The 20,126-nt window shown below is 45.8% G+C and overlaps 1 protein-coding gene across 3 annotated transcripts in view; it reads right to left on the minus strand.

The window, feature by feature from the left end:
• FUBP3 (far upstream element binding protein 3) overlaps positions 1–20,126 on the minus strand; it is a 54,394-nt gene that overhangs the window by 21,907 nt on the left and 12,361 nt on the right. For 2 of the 3 annotated variants that reach the window (XM_079789844.1, XM_079789842.1), the window contains exons 2-6: positions 19,205–19,310; positions 5,740–5,773; positions 3,215–3,264; positions 2,790–2,861; positions 1,426–1,483 (exon numbers count right to left, since the gene is read on the minus strand). In XM_079789844.1, coding sequence (XP_079645970.1) covers positions 1,426–1,483; positions 2,790–2,861; positions 3,215–3,264; positions 5,740–5,773; positions 19,205–19,310 — 320 coding nt within the window. The remainder of the gene's footprint in view (positions 1–1,425; positions 1,484–2,789; positions 2,862–3,214; positions 3,265–5,739; positions 5,774–19,204; positions 19,311–20,126) is intronic. The other variant, XM_079789843.1, reaches the window with a different exon arrangement.

Here is a 20,126-nt window from a genome sequence, read left to right on the forward strand (position 1 = left end):
GGTGGCAGTGCCTGGCGCAGTTCCACAGCCATACACACCCGCTTTGCGCTTCTCCCGCTGGATGCGCAGGCCCCGCATTGCATATGCACGGCTATGGTGTGCGGACTGACCAGGAGCTGGAGGACAGCTGCAATGTTGAAACAGCTCATCACAGCCTGCGGAGGTCATGTCAGGCCCATTTCCTTTTCTGCACCAGAATCTCCCCTGGCTGTTACGTGCGTTATTTACTCTTCAAATCACCAGGCACAATCTATTTTTTGGTTCCTCTAATAGGAAACAATTCTGCTACTAAACAGGCTGGCTGTACTGTGCACCGAAGAAAGCAAAATTGTTTCTTCCTTAGGTTATAATCCCGTGGCCTCCACTGCTTGGGCAGGACAGGAAGCAGGAATGGAAGAGGAGGAGGAAAGAAGAAAAAGGCAGGAAATAGTTGTTGCCCTTTGTGGTCTTGAGCCTTTGTGTGCAGAATCAGCCTCGTGTGTCTTCTCAGTTACAGCAGCTTCTTAATATTTCGCTTGTGTACCAGATTAACCTGTGCTGGGAGGAAAGTGCCTGGACACCAGAAAACCATCTCGCTTGCCCTGTAATGCACACCTGCCGTACTTATTTATTCTGGTCCACTGCTTGCAATGTTACAGCAAAACACGAGAGTTTAAACTCATCTAGACTCGCTGAGAAATGGAAACAATAAGAGAGCCCTACCTATTGAGCTAGACACAATCTCAGCGCCCCTACCCCCAAATGCAATGCTGCTCAGTAGACTGAAAGAGGAAAGTGAGCAGAAGCGAAGTTAGTACATCCCTCTCCCCAGGAGGCTCTTGGGTTTATGAGGCCCCCACCTGGTACGAGGCTCCACCACGCAGGAATGCAACGCTAGATTTCAGGCGGTCACTAGGGCCCCAAAAGCCGAAACCCCCCCTGGCCGGTCCATGTGGCCCTCTGAGTGGAGCAATGGCCAGAAAGTCAATTCATTGGGCTCACGAGTATCAGAGGAGCAATGCAATGGGATCACACTCAGGCAGAGGACCTGGCACCAGGATTCCCAAAAGTTCGCACAGTGAGAGGCTCACTACTCCACACCTGTTCAGGTAAAGGAGGTATTAATGAGGAAGAAGTGGGCTGATTAGAGCATTCAGGCGGGTGGACACACACTCTTTAGAACCCGGTGTATGAAGTAGGTGTTATGACAGCTGTGAGGATTCTGCAGGGGTTTTAAAAAGGTGATACCGTGTGTGTTTAGGTAACAGAAAAACTGCCCTGGTGTGGCAGCCTCCTAGATCCTTCTCTACAGAAGCACCTGCTTTTGTGGCCAGACTGTATGTAGCACAGATCGAAAGTGTTCAATAACAGTTTGCCCTTCCATTTCTCCCCGTTTGGGGAAGGAGGAAGAAGAGTGAAAGGAGAAAGTAAATAAAATAAACTTACTCAATACTTTCTGGGGTTCCGGTAAGTACACAGGGCCTCTCTGGAATCCCAGAACTCTCTATAAGAAGAACCAAGAAGACGAGGTGTGTTGGTGGGCATCAGGCAACCATGCACCTTGCCTCTGTGTAAGGCGGTCTCTGGGCTGGTGCCTACGCCGGCCCCACAGAAGCCCAGGCTCCCAGAAAAAAGACAGTTTGCTTCCGCTTATGGACAGAATGTTAAGCTGGTAGCTGTACCCTAAGATTCTCAAAGTAGAAGCGAGTCCCTAGGGGAAGGTGGGAGAATGCAGCAGAGGGTTGTGAGTTGGTCCTAATTCCCAGTTTCAACTTCACTTCTGACCCATTGTGTGCTAGTAAGTGCTTGAGTCACTTAACCCGCTATTCCCCAGTTTCTCTGTTTGCAGAGTAGTTTACTGGTCATTATTTGCAAACAGCTCTGAGGCACACTAGTAAGAAATGTCATGGGTTCGTATCCCACCGCTTGCCACCAAAAGGGGGGGGGGGGGAATGTCATGGTATGCAATTGGAACTACTGCCAGTTATTGTGTGAATATCCTGACCAGTGACATCAATGTAGAATTGGTTCTGGGCCCTTTGACAAGAAAGGGAAGTTTTACTTTCCAACACCACACATGACACTTTACTTTGCTCCTAAAAATACTGCCTCTTAACATTTTTACTCAAAAAAGAAAGAGAAACAGCAGTTACTGCCTTCAAGACATTATACTAGTAAGCATCCTTTAAAATGACAAACGCTTCTCTAGTCAAATGTCCTTTAAATGCCCTCCTCCACTATGGAAAGAGATAGGATTCAAATTAGATAAAAGGATAAATAAAATATAAACTCTTCTCAATCTGTCTCTCTCCATATTGCAGGCAAAATGGACCCAGCTGGGAAAGGTCCTCAACTGTGTTCAACATGTGCTATTTCAGCCAGAGCCGCCAGTGGCCTCTTTCCACAAAGGGCAGGGATGGTGTGAGCCCGGGGAGCCGGTAAGCAATCCCCAGGAGTGACCCCAAAGCCACAGGCCCCCTGCAGGCCCCACTGTGTCTGGCATAACATTCTGGTGCAGAAAACAGAGGTCCTGGAGCGGTGGGTGTTTGGGAGGGGCCACGCCAGGCCACAGAACTGTGGAGGGTCTCCAACAAGGTCAGAGGGGCAGCCTCGCCTCTGAGCCTGCTTCTGCTCTGGTTCCCTCCTGGGAGTCCAGCTCCAGAAGTGCCAGGAAAGCAGCAGTCACACATACTTACCATGTTCCTACACTTCTAGCAACAAGCAAAGTACCGAGTCTGGAAAACTTGGCATAATACTCATTTCTACCAAACTGAGATTATATATATATTTTAAAAAAAAGCAGCCCTTACCTGAAGCAATCTGAATTTTGCAACCAGATTCTGTCTGAATCCGTGAAATCTGCTCACCTCCCCTGCCAATAACTGAAACAAATTGAACAGGGTCAGAATATGCCCCCATCCATATTTTACCATGCAGGGATGACTTAATTCAACCAACACTCACACATGGCTCACAGCTAGACAGATCAGGTTGGCTTCAGCAAGCCCACAGCAACCGTATGTGAAACACAGCAGACAGAGGGTGCTCGAGCTCGAGGAAGGAGAGTGGGGTGGTGGGAGAGTGCAGGGTGATCTCAGCCTGGACAGAGGCCTGCAGCTCCAGGAGACTGGAGAAGAGTGTGCAAAAGCATTCTCTAAAGGTGACGCTCACGCCGAGGGAGGGAAATAAAAGGGACAGACAGGAATGGGGGAAAGTGCAACACGTGGATACTTACTGAATCCAACCATTTTATCAGGCACTTTGAATTCTTCTGTTATTACCGTCCTAAAACAAAGAACATTTTTGGAAAACTATATAGAAGAATTCTGAAGCCAATTTAGGTTCCCCAAATGTCCCATGCTGACCATGTTGGAAGGTAAGGCTTAAAGAAATCGTGCCAACTTGGCCAACAGGTCCATAACCATCTACAAGGGGCACCATCTGATGAACCTCTTGGTCAATCACTCTTGGAAAAGATCAAGCCTCGCTCGCCCTGGCCAGGCAGCTCAGTTGGTTGTCCCGAAATGCCAAGGTTGTGGGTTCGATCCCCAGTCAGGGTGCAGACAAGAATCAACCAATGAATGCATGAATAAGTAGGACAATAAATCCATGTTTCTCTCTCTCAAAAAAAAAAAAAAAAAAAAAAAGAAAGAAAAGAAAAGAAAAGAAAAAAGATCCAAGCTTTCATGATCTTGTGTCAGTGGAAGAAACCTCTGGGCTTTCATTGAAACCATCAACTCCTCTCACACTGCCTTTTCTTCATACAGCGACAGTGTCCAGGAGTGTGGCTCAGCACTGAAAGATCATCAAGGCCAGGACACTTAAAGATCCTTTGGGAAGTGGGGGGAAGCTAGACTTCCTTCTGGTGTCCTTTCTAGATGGAGAAATACCCAACTTTTCTTCAGCACCCGTTTCCCTATCTTTATGTTGCTTTCTGGCCTCCCTCTAATTTTTCTGTCTTTTAGGGTGAAACGCCCCAAATGGAACCAGTATCCAGCAGAGGCCTAATCAGTGTTGACCAGGACAGAATAATGACCTGTTACTCTGCAAGGTGCTTCTGTTAAATGCTATCCCATCCATTATGTGCTTGCTTGCTTTCTTTTTTTTTTTTTAACAACTATTGCACTGGCTCTTTCAAACAAACCGTCAAATTTGCCATATAGAGTATTGTGGACAATATCCAATTTGCCCAACACCCCAGGAAGCAATTAAATCAAAACATTTATCTTAGGAGGAAGCTAAATGCAAGTAGTTTAAAAAAAAAAAAAGGTAAGCATTTTTAAACATCTCGCACACAGCTGGATTTTTACCCATCATGAAAAGAATTGGATAAAGTGCATGTTTTTAGGGAAAGTGCAGCACTTAGAAGAAATGCAATAGCATAAATAGCACTTGTCACTGTATCATTATGATGAGAGCAAACTGTCCTTTCCTCGTGGAGTTTACATCCTCAGGTTTATATATACCCGGGATTCACTCTGCCTCTTGGGATCTTCAGTTCATCCCCAATCAGGCAAGTCTGGGCTTCCTAACCAGTAACACTGTGGATGCTGGTGCTAAACCTTAGCAGGTCCAACATCTTGCAAGAGGCCAGGGTCCCTGTAGCTAAGAGACTGCTGCTCACGTGTGTAGCACAAACTATCTATATTCTCAAAAAATAATACTGGGGAATTTACTAGAAGAGGTTCAACACTATCACAATACAAAATGTCACAAAACTCAGCCGTCGGGAGCAAGTTTCGCAGACTCTCATTGAGGAGGAAACATATTAAGATGAACTGCTTTGGGCCTCCAGCAAAACAAAGCTCTATTTTAAATGCAAGGCTGAAACTTGTCTAAAGCACAAAGTATTATCATTTTGGAAAGTAAAATTATGATTAATTAAGGTCTTATAGGAAAGTTACATTTGATACTAACAACCTTATTTAAATTACTTTAATTCATTAAAAAAACAAAGCAAACAAGGGAACAACAAAAAACCCAGGATAAATCTTCTGATTAACTGATGCCTGGTGAAGAATTGTGTCGCATACAAGAGGCTATAACTATCCTTGCTGGTGAAGGTTAAGGCTATGTTACAGTAACGGATACAAAACACACAATTTCATCCATTACAAGAAGCAGCTAAGGCATGGTTTCCAGTACATTTTATCCTCTTTAAAGGGTAACTATGTGACCACAATACCCTATCTTACAGACTGGTCTTTTTTAAGCCCAGAGGTCTTTTCATTTTTCTAATCCTCAATGTTTAAGGGAAGGCCATGAGGGGAAAGTGAGGCAGGGAATCAACTTGGTACTTATCCAAGGTTCTCTGGCAAGTCCCTATCACTATGGGGGGGAACCAGGTTCCTGGCCTCCCAGGCTCCTGATTCCTTGAGGACCAAAAGCTGTATCTTCACTTGGGAAAAGGACCTATTTTCTGAAGTGAAGAGGTTAAGGATTCATAAAACACTGGGGAAAATGTTAAAACAAGAGGGAACATTTCATTGTCTCATTTTAAATTAAATGTACGTGAGCAGAAAGAACAGCTCCAACATTCTAGAAGTCTTTTAAGTTTACATACACTAACGGCTGATCTTTAATACGTTGTGTTAGTTTATCCTTTGAGCTTAAAAAGGGCTACAAAAACTTAAGTCTTAAAGATTAGCCCATGGTTTTCCACACTCTCAACCTCTGACTTTCTAACACTCTAGTACAGATGGTGGATCAATAAACAATTAGAAATGATCAATAAATAATAAAACATAACCCACTGCTTACCTTTGATGTACCAAGGCCCCTAACTGGTTACCTACTGTGGCAAAGAGAAAGAGAAAAGAAAAATCAAAGCATTAGCACGGATAAACTAACTTCATCCTTACACAAGTTCTTACCATTTCAAGGGGAAAAAAAGAAAGGCAGAAAGAAAGCAAATAGTAATTTAGGCTCAGTGGCTGAAATGAATGCGTTATATGATATGAAACAGGAGGGGACGTCTTGATCAGCAGAGTCTCTAACTCAGTGTCCAGCTGAACGCAGGATAAGAAATTGATCTGTGTGTCCTCATGCTGAGATGCCTGGGAGAAAATCCTGCTTGCCTAAATCCCTCTCACTTCCTACCTCCCTCCTGCTCTGGATCCAAACTCAATGTAAAGATACCGAGGGTTCCTTCTTTCTCTTTTTAAAACAAATGAGAAGATCTGACCCCCTAGCTCAGAAGCATTGTTAGGGACGGCCCCTTGGCAGCTGCAGTCACTAAGACCATGCACATATGCTCCTGCCTGCCATGGGGCGCCCCCATTCTCCCCACCCTCCCAGAAGCATAAACTCAAGGAGAGGATCTGGCTTCCTCCCTCCTCGGGCCTCTTCACTGACCCATCTAGCAATCTGTGAGATGCTCAGAATGAACAACTCCTGCCTTTCAAGCCCATTTCACAGAGATAACAGTGCCAAACAGCCTCTGATTGTGAAAACCAGCTCTGTAATCACATTCCCACAGAACCACCTCAGCTCCACTTTTTATTTCAGTTCCTCCTCTTTCAGCTGTTGTCGAGTGTCCCTGTCACTGCTTAGCAAAAACGATTCTGTGGTGTTTCTCTCCTGGCAAATGCAGCCCAGGAAACACAGTCAGCAGACAGTGCACAGTATAAATCCTACACATATTGCAAGAAACTGAATGAGCCTTATAATGTGCTAATGAGAGCATTCAAAAACATGACTAGGGAAAGTTCTAAGCAGGACAGATAGGAGATAAGTGCGAAGGATCAATGACATGAACCTCAGAACAAAGAGTGACATGGTTTAGCATCTGAAATACAGGACTCCAATCGCTCTTCCTTCTGCTTAAACTTGACCGTCTTTCTCTGACTGGACAGGAACTGGTCATAAAAAGAAGCCAGATGCTGCTATTTTAAAAGGAGAAGAAAAACACCTAGAGAAATAATGCCAGCAAAAAGTAAATGAAGCTACTGAGTCAATACCATATTTCTTCTGGATCAATAGCAAGATAATGGTCTGCAGCCAAAATATTGACATTATATACTATTAACCTGCTTATCTCGGGGATAAGAGTTGTTTTTCATTGACTCTTAAGTTTTTCTTTTTGCATTTCCAGTTTGCATATGACAAACGCTCTGGCTTGGGGACTCTCACTCCACATGAAAACTGGACAATCGGCAGCTTAGGGAAGAAATCCTCACCACACACTCAACCCCTGAATGTGTGAGAGGCAGGCCCATCACCTAAGGCAGTGGGAATGGAAGAAACAGCCCAGAGTGCCCTCCAGCTGGGTTAGCTGTCCCGGTGAAGGGTCAAGCTCAGCTCCCCTGCTTACACCAGAACTCTTCTCTTAGGGGCACAGAGTCCACTGCAGACTGAGGAACTAAAATGCCTGGAAATGATGAGAGCAGAGGAGAGGCGTATGTTCCCTAAACAGAGCACCTCGGCCAGACCGGGGCTCCTGGCCTGCATGCTGTGCGGTTAAGACTTGTCAAAAGGCCCTAACCTGTTTGGCTCAGTGGATAGAGCGTCGGCCTGCAGACTGAAGGGTCCCAGGTTCGATTCCGGTCAAGGGCATGTACCTTGGTTGTGGGCACATACCCAGTAGGGGGTGTGCAGGAGGCAGCTGATCGATGTTTCTCTCTCATCAATGTTTCTAACTCTCTATCCCTCTCCCTTCCTCTCTGTAAAAAAAAAAAAAATAAATCAAATATATATATATATAAAAAAAAGACTTGCAAAAGGCTGATGATCTTCAGCTATTTCAGACAGAAACGCAGAGTAAAAAGCAAGGCTACCGTAAAGAACTCCATGAGATCTGGGAAGCATTCGAAGGCTCCTGGTCAAAAAGCCATTTGAAATTTTGTGCTCATCACAGAAAAGGAAATTCCTTTTTGGTGACAAAGTAGGTGTCACAGGTACCACGCATGGTGTCATTTCTGATGGCCAACTGCTCTGCTGACAAGTGCAGGTGCTTAGAAACCAAAAACAAGAGCGCACACACCATCAGCACACAAACAGATGGACTGCTGAGAGCCACACCACCCAGGAAGGAAATCAATTCAAACCCAGACCCAACTCTCAGTTAGTGGACCCTTAAGGATAAATGGTCTCCATCCTCCATGCCAATGCTGTCTGTAGCCAAGGCTGAAACGCCTGACTTAAAGTTGCACTCCCTTCAAAAACATTCCCATTTGGTGCTTAAAAATGAAAAGCAGCAGTTAGGCAAGGGGCACTGGGCACTCACTCAGCACAGATAATGTCCAACTCCACGAAAGGGGGGTCAGGGCCTGGAGGGTTCTGCTCGGTCTTCATGATGAAGGGGGTCAAATGAGGGAGGCATATGGGAACACCTATAAAGCTCAATTTAATGGTAACTACCATCATTTTACTGCAAAAAAGAAAACTGCTGAAATATCAGTCCTATTTCCCCTAATGGTGCATGCTGGTTGACAACAGTTCCTCTTGCCTCGAAAATTCACCTGCGCGCTCAATTCTAGCGCACATGCGTAAACACACACACAGGTGTTGTTCTCATTTATCTTGCCCACTATATAATGGGAAGCCCCCTGGGCTATGGAAAAATGAGCTCCCCACAGAAAATATTCACACTACAATATGAGAAATTCTTTCTGAAGAGTAACACTCTGCCAATTTCAATAATGATTTTTTAGGGGGAAAAACGGCAGCTGGACACATATTTACCCATCAGTAAGGAGAAAGTCTTCATTTTTCTTCCCCCAAAAGAAATGCTAACAAGTGTCGCTGGGGAACGTACCCAATTTTATACTAGGTATCAAATGTAATCGTTAACCCCCACCCCCCCTCAAAAAAGCCCAAGGAACAAAAGCACCCTCACTCCCCTGCCAGCGCAGACAGCACGCTGGCCTCGCGCACAGCAGGGACCAGCGGCAGGTGAGTGGCGGTCAGCAGAGAAATGTCAGCTGTTTTTGCAGAACTGACAAAAATAATAAATAAGCCAGACCTTCCTCTTCAGGTTTTGAAAACAATCCTCCTGTGCTTGGCTTGGATTCCAGACTCCTCTGTCTCAGAAGCTAGCTGCAGCCATTTCTGCAGTTTTCCAAGCGATTTTAAAAAGCTTTTCTCCCAAGGACAATACAAAGGCTTCCTGTGTTCTAAGCAGCAACTCTCGCCCCAGGGCCTCAAAACACTGACATGCTGAGTTCAGCTGCAAGTCCCTAGACAAGTAATCTGTTACTAATTCTGCAAATTATTATTTTTAAAAGTGAGAATAAATTCAAGTTGATCTCAAGAATGCCCCTCACTTGCAGTCTAATATGCTCTTGTGAGTGGCTGAGAACACCAGCTCTGCTTCCCAAGGCGCCGCGGCGGCATGCACCTCCTTAGTCCTACAGAGCCCTAAGAGGCAGGCGCTGGTATCAGCAGTCCCACGGTACCCAGCCAGGAAGGTGCGAACACACCCGAGCCCTCAGAACAGTGCCCATGAGTGCCTGTGCCCATGTGCACTCTGTTCCCATCGCGCCTTCCAGGTGATGGGAGCTGGGCACTGTGCCAGGTCCCGGGGATAAAATGGTGAGCAAGATCATCTCTGCCCTCACAAAGCTTCAGAGTCCAGCCGGGAAAGCAGACAGCTCCATGAGCAGAAACCTGACCTGGCCTCCAGGGATGTGGAGGAGTTAGGAACCCCAGTTCAAGTGCCTACTGAAGGCCTGACCCAAGGGTCTCTGTAGTCAAATAAGAGGAGAAGTACGTCTACACTACTGATTTACAGCACTATGCCTTATTTTCATTTAATCCAGTGGTTATGACATTCATTTGGGTCATGACCAACTTTATAAAAAAATGAAATAGAAAACCAAGTGTTTATATAGTAATACTAGAGGCCCGGTGCACGAAATTCGTGCACGGGGGGGGGGGGGTTCCTCAGCCCAGCCTGCACCCTCTCCAATCTGGGACCCCTCGAGGGATGTCCGACTGTCCGTTTAGGCCCGATCCTGATAGGATCGGGCCTAAACGGGCAGTAGGACATTCCTCTCACAATCCAGGACTGCTGGCTCCCAACTGCTGGCCTGCCTGCCTGCCTTCCTGATTGCCCCTAACCACTTCTGCCTGCCAGCCTGATCACCCCTAACCACTCCCCTGCCAGCCTGATTGATGCCTAACTGCTCCCCTGCCAGCCTGATTGCCCCTAACTGCCCTCCCCTGCCGACCTGGCCACCCCTAACTGCCCTCCCTTGAAGGCCTGGTCATCTCTAACTGCCCTCCCCTGCAGACATGGTCACCCCTAACTGCCCTCTGCTGCAGGCATGGTCCCCCCAACTGCCCTCCCCTGCGGGCCATCTTGTGTCCACATGGGGGCAGCCATCTTGTGTGTTGGAGTGATGGTCAATTTGCATATTACCTTTTTATTAGCTAGGATAAACATATATAGTAATACAGCTTTTACTTCAGTTATACATGTTTCAACATATGTTTACTAACTAGTTCTGGTGGAAATATGAACACTTGTCACATGGTAAGTAGTATTTAGAAAGTTTGAAAATAACCTGTTATAATCCCGATGATAGTCTCATTAAGTAGATATTATCTTAATTTGAGGTAAGAAAATAAAGGCTCAGAGAGGTTAAGCAATATGCCCAAAGTCACACAGTTAACTGGCAGAGCTAGGATTCAAGCCCTAACCCACCAGACTTTGGAGTCCACATTTGCAAGCAGACACTATCATGGCCTTTGAGACAGAGACCCCAGGTTTGAAGTCTTCCTTCTGGTTCTTATCAGGAATCAGCTTGGTCAGACCATTTCTCAGCATCAGTTTCCTTAGCTATACAATAAGGAATTTAAGCACCCACGTTCCTTCCAGCAGCGAAGGAACCTAATGATGAACCTATTCTTAATCTATACAGGAGCCCCAGCACTCCATCTTTAAACCTGGCCATCACTAACCTCTTCATTCCAAAGGGTTATATAAATGAGCTCATCCAGTCCGAACCATTTGGGTTGGCTTTTTCACTTGGCACAACCCCTGGAGATTCAGCCAGGCTCTTGTGTGTATCACCAGTTTGCTCCTTTTTACTGCTGAGGAGTATTGGATGGAGCGGTTTGTTAACCATCACCTGCTGAAGGACATCTGGGCTGTTTTCAGTGTGGGGCTACTATGAAGATCTGTGGATAGGTTTTTGTGTAAACATGAGTTTTCTCTTCTCAGGAATAAAAGCCCAGGAGTAGAACTGTGGACTGAAAATGTAAATGCATGTTTCGTTTTATAAATTTTCTAGAGGCTGATGTGTTTTAAAAGCTCCTCAGGTGCTGCATATGAGCATAACCAATGGGCACAGACAGTAGCGGGGGAAGGCATGTGCTGGGGGATGGGAGCGGCTGGGGAGAGGTCAATGGGGGAAAAGGAGACTCATGTAATACTTTAAACAATAAAAAATTTAAATAAAAAAAAGGAGTTTTACCAGATGTACAAACAAAAAAGCTCTTCAGGTGGTACGAACACTCAGCCAGGGTAGAAAGCCACTCTGGGTCACATACTTTCTAAAAGGATTTTGAAAAAACTATGAATCCCCTTTTAATTTGACATCTAAAATTAGCCCCTAGATTAATAACTGCAAACAGGTCTAGATCATTCATTTTTGTGGAAAATGTCTACTGTTTGACCTAGTTGGCTAAGCCAATTTGTCAGACCAAACAGTCAGATCATACACTGCCAAGAAAAACCCCCTCACTTCCTTTCCCAGTTCACATATGTGTTAATATGCATCCACATGACGACCACTTACTTCTGAATTATAATCCTAAAATGAATGGATGGATGAAAGGGGAGGTGACTGCATGAGCCTTTGTCACAAGTTACATGGATAAAATAAAAAACCGATCCTGTCACTACCACATTTCTTTTTTTAAAAAATTGATTTTAGAGAAGGGACAGGGAGAGAGAGAAACATCAATGATGAGAGAGAATCATTGATCAGCTGCCCTCTACTGGGGATCGAGCCCACAACCTGGGCATGTGCCCTTGACCAGAATCAAACCCAGGACTCTTCAGTCGCAGGCCGACGCTCTATCCACTGAGCCAAATCGAGTAGGGCCCATATTTCTTGACAAGACTCTCATGCTTTGTGACCGTGGGATTCCCAGCCTTTGAGGTGTGTGAGGGTTTCACACCCAGGGGAAAAGGGCACGTCTCCAGCACAGACACAGTCTAGAGAGCTCCACCTCAGGGAAGAGTGTGCACAGAAGTGAGGAGCTGGGAAAGGTTGCTTTAAACCCACCAGGCCCACCTAACCCCTGGTGGGTCTTCCTTCACCCAGCCTGAAGACCACTGCGTGAGAGCTAGGGCCCTGGTTTACTTCATCTACTTCGTAAAAGGCCAATCTGTCCCTCCCAGGAACTGAGTTTCCGTCCTGGCTCTTTATCCCTGCAGCATCCATCATTACCCTCCACTGAGGGAAAGTACCAACATCTCTGAGATGCATTTTTCTCTCTTTCCAAAGCAGAGCTCTGGTACTTGCAGGCTCCCACCTGAGTGGTGCGAGCTACAGGCAGTCTGGACGCCCACGACCGCTGGCAGCTCTCACTACTGTCCTCCTTGAAAGTCTGGAATTTTAAAAATCTTTCTTCCTGGAGGGGTTGGGGGGGATAAGGACACCTATGTAATACCTTAATCAATTAAAAAAAAAGACATGTTCTTCCTCACTCTCTTTTTGTCTTTGCTCTATGACAAGTGCTGGCGGGGGGGGGGGGGGGGGGGGGAACACGACACACTTGGAAAGGGCCACAGAAATCTTCTATTCCACGTGGTGGAGGCCGGGCTTGGGGGCGCCTAGAGTAGTAATCCTGGGTCCCAGCCATGAGATGAGGACCTGCAGGGCTTGAGAGGTGAAACGGTCACCTAAGGCCCACAGCTTATTAAGTGGCAGAGCTGGGATTAGAACTCAGGTGTCCCGCCTCCCCGATTTCTGATCAGGATTAAAGTAAGTCTGTGGGAGCAAACCCCCAGCATCGTCTTAAAGCACATCACTGACATCAGTGGTAAAATGAAATTCTGGACTGGATTATCCAGGGGCCCTGGCTTGCCTGGGTGGCTACATGAATATAGCCCTGGAGTAGATGAAGACTTTGAAAACGGACAACTGAGGAATGAGTATAGAGATGCATTTATCCAAGGAAACAACGTGTTACACATAAGCACACAGAAGAGGAGGAAGTGACAGCATCAAGAGTACAGTACTTTTCATCCGTGGATATATTTTTTATGAGATCTTTTTGTTTTTAAAATGTAATTTGTAATTTCATAATAGTTGGTGATTTCTCACTGACATGTAAGAGAAATATATAAAACTAGAGGCCTAGTGCATGAAATTGGTGCACGGGGGTGGGGAGGGTGTCCCTTAGCCCAGCCTGCACCCTCTCCAATCTGGGACCCCTCAGGGGATGTCCGACTGCCAGTTTAGGTCTGATCCAGGCAGTTGACATCCCTCTCACAATCGGGACTGCTGGCTCCTAACCACTCACCTGCCTGCCTGCCTGATTGCCCCCTAACCACTCCCCTGCCAGCCTAATTGACGCCTAACTACTCCCCAGCTGGCATGATCGTCCCCAACTGCACTCCCCTGCCAACCCGATAGCCCCCACTGTCTTCCCCTGTGGGGCTGAGGGGACTGGGGGACTCCGGCTGGATGAGGCGGGGCTGAGGGAACTGGGGGACTCCAGCTGGATGAGGCGGGTCTGAGGGGACTGGGGGACTCCGGCTGGATGAGGCGGGGCTGAGGGGACTGGGCGCCACCATCCTCATATTCCCTCTTTATTAGATAGGACTGTGGATTTAATTGTAAAGAATCCTTCATTTGCCTTGCTGGTGTGGATCAGTGGTTGAACATCAACCTATGAACCAAGAGGTCACGGTTCGATTCCCTGTCAGGGCACATGCCCAGGTTGTGGGCTCCATCCCAAGCAGGGGGTGTGCAGGAGGCCAATGATTCTCTATCATTGATGTTTCTCTCTCTCTTCCTCTCTGAAATAAATAAAAAATACAGATTATTTTTTTTTTTAAAAAAGAATTTTCATCTAAATGTTTCAGTCATTTTCTTTTTACCTCTATGTCAATGTGCAAAATGTAAAAAGATTTTTAAAAATATATATATTTTTATTGATTTCAGAGAAGAAGGGAGAGGGAGAGAGAGATAGAAACATTAATGAGAGAGAATCATTGATTGGCTGCCTCCTGCATACCTGCCCCCCTGGGGATCGAGCCCACAACCCAGGCATGTGCTCTTGATGGAAATCGAACCTGGGACCCTTCAGTCCACAGGCTGACGCTCTATCCACTGAGCCAAACTAGCTAGGGCAAAATGAATTTTTTTTAAAGAAAAAAAAAATTCTATTCCAATTTCCTGTAAATACTTCATTTGATAGTACACCCCAAAATTCTTCTTCCGTCACCCCACAGAAACATCATCGAACAGAAGCAGAGGGTGTGGGACTACGGAAAAGGTACTGCACCCGTGCCAGAGAGAAGCCTTAGGTAGAAAAGGCAGGCACGTTTCAAAGCTGCGTGTGTACGCTCCCCGCCCCAGCAATGGCAGACACAGTGCTGCATCCACCAGAGTTCTGATTTGGTGTCGCATTTTACAGAGAGGGCAGGGAGAGTGAGGTTTATTAGGTTCAAGTAAAAAGCTCAAGAGGCAATAATTACCTCAGACCCTCCCAGGGTAGAAACCTGGAGAAGATGCTCCCACTGTCCCTAGAAAGACGGAGGGGATGATGAGAAGAGCGGCTTTGCCATCTGTCAGCCAGCTCCGGGCTAAACGTTAGAAATCACTCGTTTTCTCAGCGAGGCAGTTAGAGAGTGGAACCTGAGACAGGGAGACTTGTTTAAGGAAATTAGGGGGGGGGGGGGCCGCGGGGAACCCTCTGTACGCCTCTCTAACTGCAGATTAACAAAGTGTTAGAGTTAATCATTTGACAAGGCTGGTTTGAGATCAGAGGTTGGCAAACCGGGCCTGAGGGCCAGCTGCCTATTTCTGTAAACAAGGAGGTCCTGGAGCTCAGCCACCGCATTTGTTTACGTGTGTCCACGGCTGCTTCCAAGCTCATGGCAGAGCTGAGCAGGTGGGGCAGAGACCAGGACCGGAAAGCCTAAAATATTTACTATCTGCTCCTTTAAGAAAAAGCTTGCCAAGTCCTGATTTAGATTAAACTGAAGTTCACAGTTTTAAAACACGTGGCTAATGCTGTTCTTACATGTGAAGCTTACTTTTCAGAAAATTTTCTAAATGCAAATCACAGGCTACAAAGGGGAATTTAGCATTGAGCATCTATTCCTCCCGCTGAAGGCAGGCTGGAAACAGAAAACACCGCTATGGTGAGTGAGGGCATGTAGGGTCTGGCCAGAGAGGGACACCCAGGATCTGCAGAAAAAAGCAGGAGATGACATGTACCTTAAGGGACAAATGAACCTTAGAAGTTCAGAGCAGAATGAGAGGACTGGTGAGGGGACTGTAGGAAAAAGGGAGGGAGAGAGGGAAAGGAGGAGGAAGGAAGGAGGACAGGAGACAAGAGAAGATGAAGAGGCTGGGTGGCACCTGAGCGGGCACTGAAGAGTGAGAAGATGAGGATGAGGACAGGCTGCTAGGAGGAAGTCTTACCTATCAATTTGGAGACCTATGGGCTGAGTAGGAACCAGCCAGGTAAGAGCTGGGATGGAGGACATGCTTCTGGGAGAGCAGAGAACAGATGATTAGGCTGCTGAATGGGGGAGAGGCCAGAAGGGCGGGTAGGTGACAGCCAGGTTAGGCTGGACCTCCCTGGTTACTGGAACCGGCCCCAGGCCTCACAGAGAGGCAGAAACTGGTCAGACTGGCTCCAGTAGTGGCAAGAAGAACGTACTGGATGGAAAGGGTGCCACACCCGACACCAGCAGGGAGATTCCCGAATTGAAGATTCTGCACCTCAAAGGCTGTTAGAAAGCGTGGGTGCCGAGACTGAAGATGCTAACAATTAAAGTTATGTGACCCAAAGCTGGAGGGCAGGGCGCCAAGGCAGGCTCTGAAGGCTGAGCTCCAAACTTCCTGCTGGGTTCCAGGCGGCTGCTGATGGGCAGCCTCACAGACGGCTCCAACTGCAGGAACACCACTCACGCCAATCCCGTCTGCACCAGGAATAAACCTGTCCCCTGGCTTTCTGGCCTAGCACTTGTTCTAATCCTCCTATTCATCCACCTGTCTGTCTATCTGTGTCCCAAACAAACCCTGGGTTAAGGTTCTTTGTGGTCAACTTCAGAGTTGAAATACTTTCAAACAGACCTAAGCAACACCCCCAAAAACGTCTAGCGGACTGAACTTTAACCTCCTGAAGGTTAAAGAACTCCAATTCACTGGCAAGTTAGAAAGTTCACATTGCTAAAAGTGATCTGGTGCACTTCTGTCAAAAAACCCTAGGCCAAAGCCAACCAAACACTGCAAGCCTTTGGAAATCTTTATTGCAAAGAAAAAGCGATGGAATTCCTGCTTGTTGTTTGTCTCTGCTTTTCTAACCTTTCATCTCACAAACAGCAAGACTGTGCCCCCTAGAAAGCTGTGGGGCAAACACAAACACTTTCCTTGACAGGATCTGTTTATTCACGTATCTACTCAGGAGAACAGGACTGGCCCAGTGACCTATCCCCATCCCCATCAGAACATGCTGACAGCTGACAACAGAGGCCGAGGCAGGCCCACTGCCCAGGGTTTTCTCTAAGATCAACAGCAAATCTCAAGCTCTACATGCGGGGACCAACGTGGAGGAAAACAACTCCTGTGATTCTGTTATTTAAACGGTGCTCACCAGAAGAGGACTGACTTCATCAAACTGTAATGCAGTATGCAAAAAGCCCGAGTGACTTTTCTTGTTCTCCGCATACATCTGTTGTGTAAGAGACAGGCATCCAGGGATGCCAGAGGCCGAACACGGTGCCAAAAGGTTCTCTCTCAGTTCTTTCCTACTATTCTAGTAAGATGGCTTACTATTTAGAAGAAGGAAAGAGAGAAATTGTGTTCATTTTCTGATGACAAGGACTTAGTCCCCAAAAGGCAGGCATGCAAAAAATCATGGTTCTCAAAAGAGAGGTGAGGGAGCTGGGTGGAGGAGGGCAAAGGGGGGAAAATGAAGGTAATCTGTAAAAGGTTCAACAACAACAACAAAATGTGAAAATAAACTGTGATAATGCACTGAACTTTCAAGTGAGATCCTGGACTTCCTGGTGACTTACTAACTACAGCTGCTTGCTTCCTAGGTCTCCTTATCATTAAGTTTGTAACCTTCTGCAAATTTCTTTCAAATGGGTATCAGAGGATTAACGGGAAAAAATGCCTGCAAAATGCCAACGGTCACATTTGCAAATATGTGGGTGTTCCCATGCAAAGAACACAGTGAATACTAGACACTGGATGCAGTTTCCACTGCAACTCGACTCCACACGTGGGTGAAAACAAGGCCGAGAGTTGTGAAACGTATTGATCTCAATTTCTGGAAACGGTGGGCCAGAGAGACGCTGTCCATTAACAAGATACGTGTTCAGTGCCAGACAACTTAGTTCTCCTTTCCTATTGATGTCTCATAGGAGAAGCAGAAGCATAATTGCCCTAAAAAGGTAAAAAGCTTTTTGCTAAGGCAAAATGCAGAGAATGCCATTAGTCATATTTGGTCTAAGAAATCACTAACACCAGTCAAATAAAAGAAGCTCATGGCGTATTATTTGGAAGCAGCAGTTTAAATGGTCACCGTAGTTCCAATGGCCTGGAGGAGACTTTCTATGTGTGTGATCATAAACATAAACTGTTGTTTTAAACAGAGAACTTGTACACCCAAATGTTATCCCCTTAAAATCTTCTTCACAGTGTGAATCTATACAATTATTCCCAAAAGGTTCCCACATCCTATATAATAAAAGCCCAGTGACCGTTAACAGCTTAACGACCAGAACGACCACTTGACCAGTCACTATGAGGTGCATTGAACACCTCTCGGTCCCCCTCTCCCCCCAGCCCCGCAGGCTCCAATCACAGGATGGCGAACAGGGAACCGGGGTGGGTGGCAGTGGTGGTGGTGGTGGGGACTGGGGACTGGTGAGCGGGTGGAACAGCTGACCTCTTGGTCCCTCCCTTCAGCCCACAGGCTCTGATAGCAGGATGGCAAACGGGGAACCAGGGTGGGTGGTGGCGGGGAGGGACTGGTGAGCGGGCAGAAGATGGCCCTGATCGCAGGCTAGGCCTAGGGACCCTACCCATGCACGATTTCATGTGCTGGGCCTCTATTCTAAAAACAATGGCGATCTCCTCTTTTAGAATCCCAAGGAGACCAGAAAAAAAATCAATCAAGCCAAATTACATTTTTCCTATGTATATAAAAACATGTATTTTTTTTTAGAAAAAGGGATTACATATATAATACATCTTGTTGCACACCTTGATTTTTTTCACTTAACGTATCACAGAAATATGTACACACATACATGGTTGGATGCGTATGCAGACTAACAGGACAGAAGGAGACACTGGCCCACCCCTATGTGAACATTCATGTACCATCTAGTATATTTCACAATCCCTGTTATAGTCATACTTTGTGGAAGACCAAATCAGATAAAGAAAGGCCAAGTTCTCTACAGAAGCACATTTGGTAGATTCTCTGCCAGGGTGCTGGTGATAGGCACTGCTAATTGGTTTCAAATTTTGGGGGGTAGAGTAGAGTTGAATATATAAACAAACCAGCAAAATTACAAATGAATGAATGAATGAAAGGAAAAGGAATGTTTCTAGAAAGAACTTGTCATAAATGGGAATGATGAAAAACCAGCAGATAGACCAGAGAAAGGTCATCTCCCTACCCCCTTTCCTTTCTTTAAGGTCAAGATATAGCCACGGCTTCCTCAGAGCCATGCACCAAACTTAGCATTTCTTTTGAGAAAAGTGGAAACTTCAATTCTTACATGTGTACTGGAAGAACGGAGGGCTAAATCCAGCAAAACTATCAAATCTGCCAAATTACTTCCAAGCTGACGCTCAAAGGCCAAGTCTTTCCCTGAGAGCCCAGCTAAAAAGATTCCTGTATTATCAAGGCAAATAAGAACTCAAATGCTGGAGAATTGCTGAGAAAAATCATCCTAAATACTTCCCTCAGCCATTCCTCTTCAGAGTGTGCTGGAGAGCTGTTAAGGAAATGGCTGACACAAACTGCACTGACAGGTTCACTACCACCTGAAAGGCAGACACTGACAACAACTTACCTCCGTCATCCAGGGGCCGTTTTTGTACTCCATATCCATACACGGAGGGGTCCACTAGAGGTGTGGAATTATTCAAGTGAGGAATTGAATCAATTTTAGCAGCAATCTACAGAAGAAGCAGATTCAAACATTCAGGAACAAATCATGGCTCTGTGAGAGTCCTCTTTAGAGGGCTGTTTTTTCACCCTCCCCCCCACCCCACCCTACATTAATGTAAGGAGATGTCATGGTAGGATAAACACTTTTCACTGTTAACTGAGTTTTCTTTTGGTCTTAATAGTAATGTGTCTTTAGAAATAAAATAGTACCAAAAATGTGTCTTTTACAAGCAATTAGTGTTTCTAAGCCATCACTTAAAATACAGGCATACTGCATTTGAAGAAAAAAGCAGGCCAACAATAAGAAAAACTTTGCTCAAAAGGTTTTATCACAGGATTCCTTTAAGAAACAAATTCCCCAACAATATTTAAAAGGCCATGTTTGCTCAACTGACAACCCTTTAGGAATATATCCATCCTATTAACTGTAACATCTATAAAAGTGATGATGCAATCTACAGATATAAGGCAATAAGCTGCTCTTCGTTGGAAGTGTCTGAATGGGGCGGGGGGGGGGGGGGATGACTGTCTGTCCAGACTATTGTAAGATTCCTGCACTTGAGAAAGTAAGATAATCTGAGACCTATTTCAACTTTTAATATTTTATTTATTATCAGTTAAAGAACAGAACATAGCTATTAAAAAATTTCCCCCAGAAACAAATGCTACATAGACTTATCTACTTTGTTCTCATTAGGAAATTATTGTGATCTTCACAATAAATCAACTCTTTGATTTAATCAATGTCTATAGCAGTTGCTCTTGATGTTACTCCCTGAATTAAGCCTAGCACACCTGTCTCAGAGAGCAAAATCTTTAGTGGA

This window comes from Cnephaeus nilssonii, assembly GCF_951640355.1.
Source record: "Cnephaeus nilssonii genome assembly, chromosome: 14".
NCBI lineage: Eukaryota > Metazoa > Chordata > Mammalia > Chiroptera > Vespertilionidae > Cnephaeus > Cnephaeus nilssonii.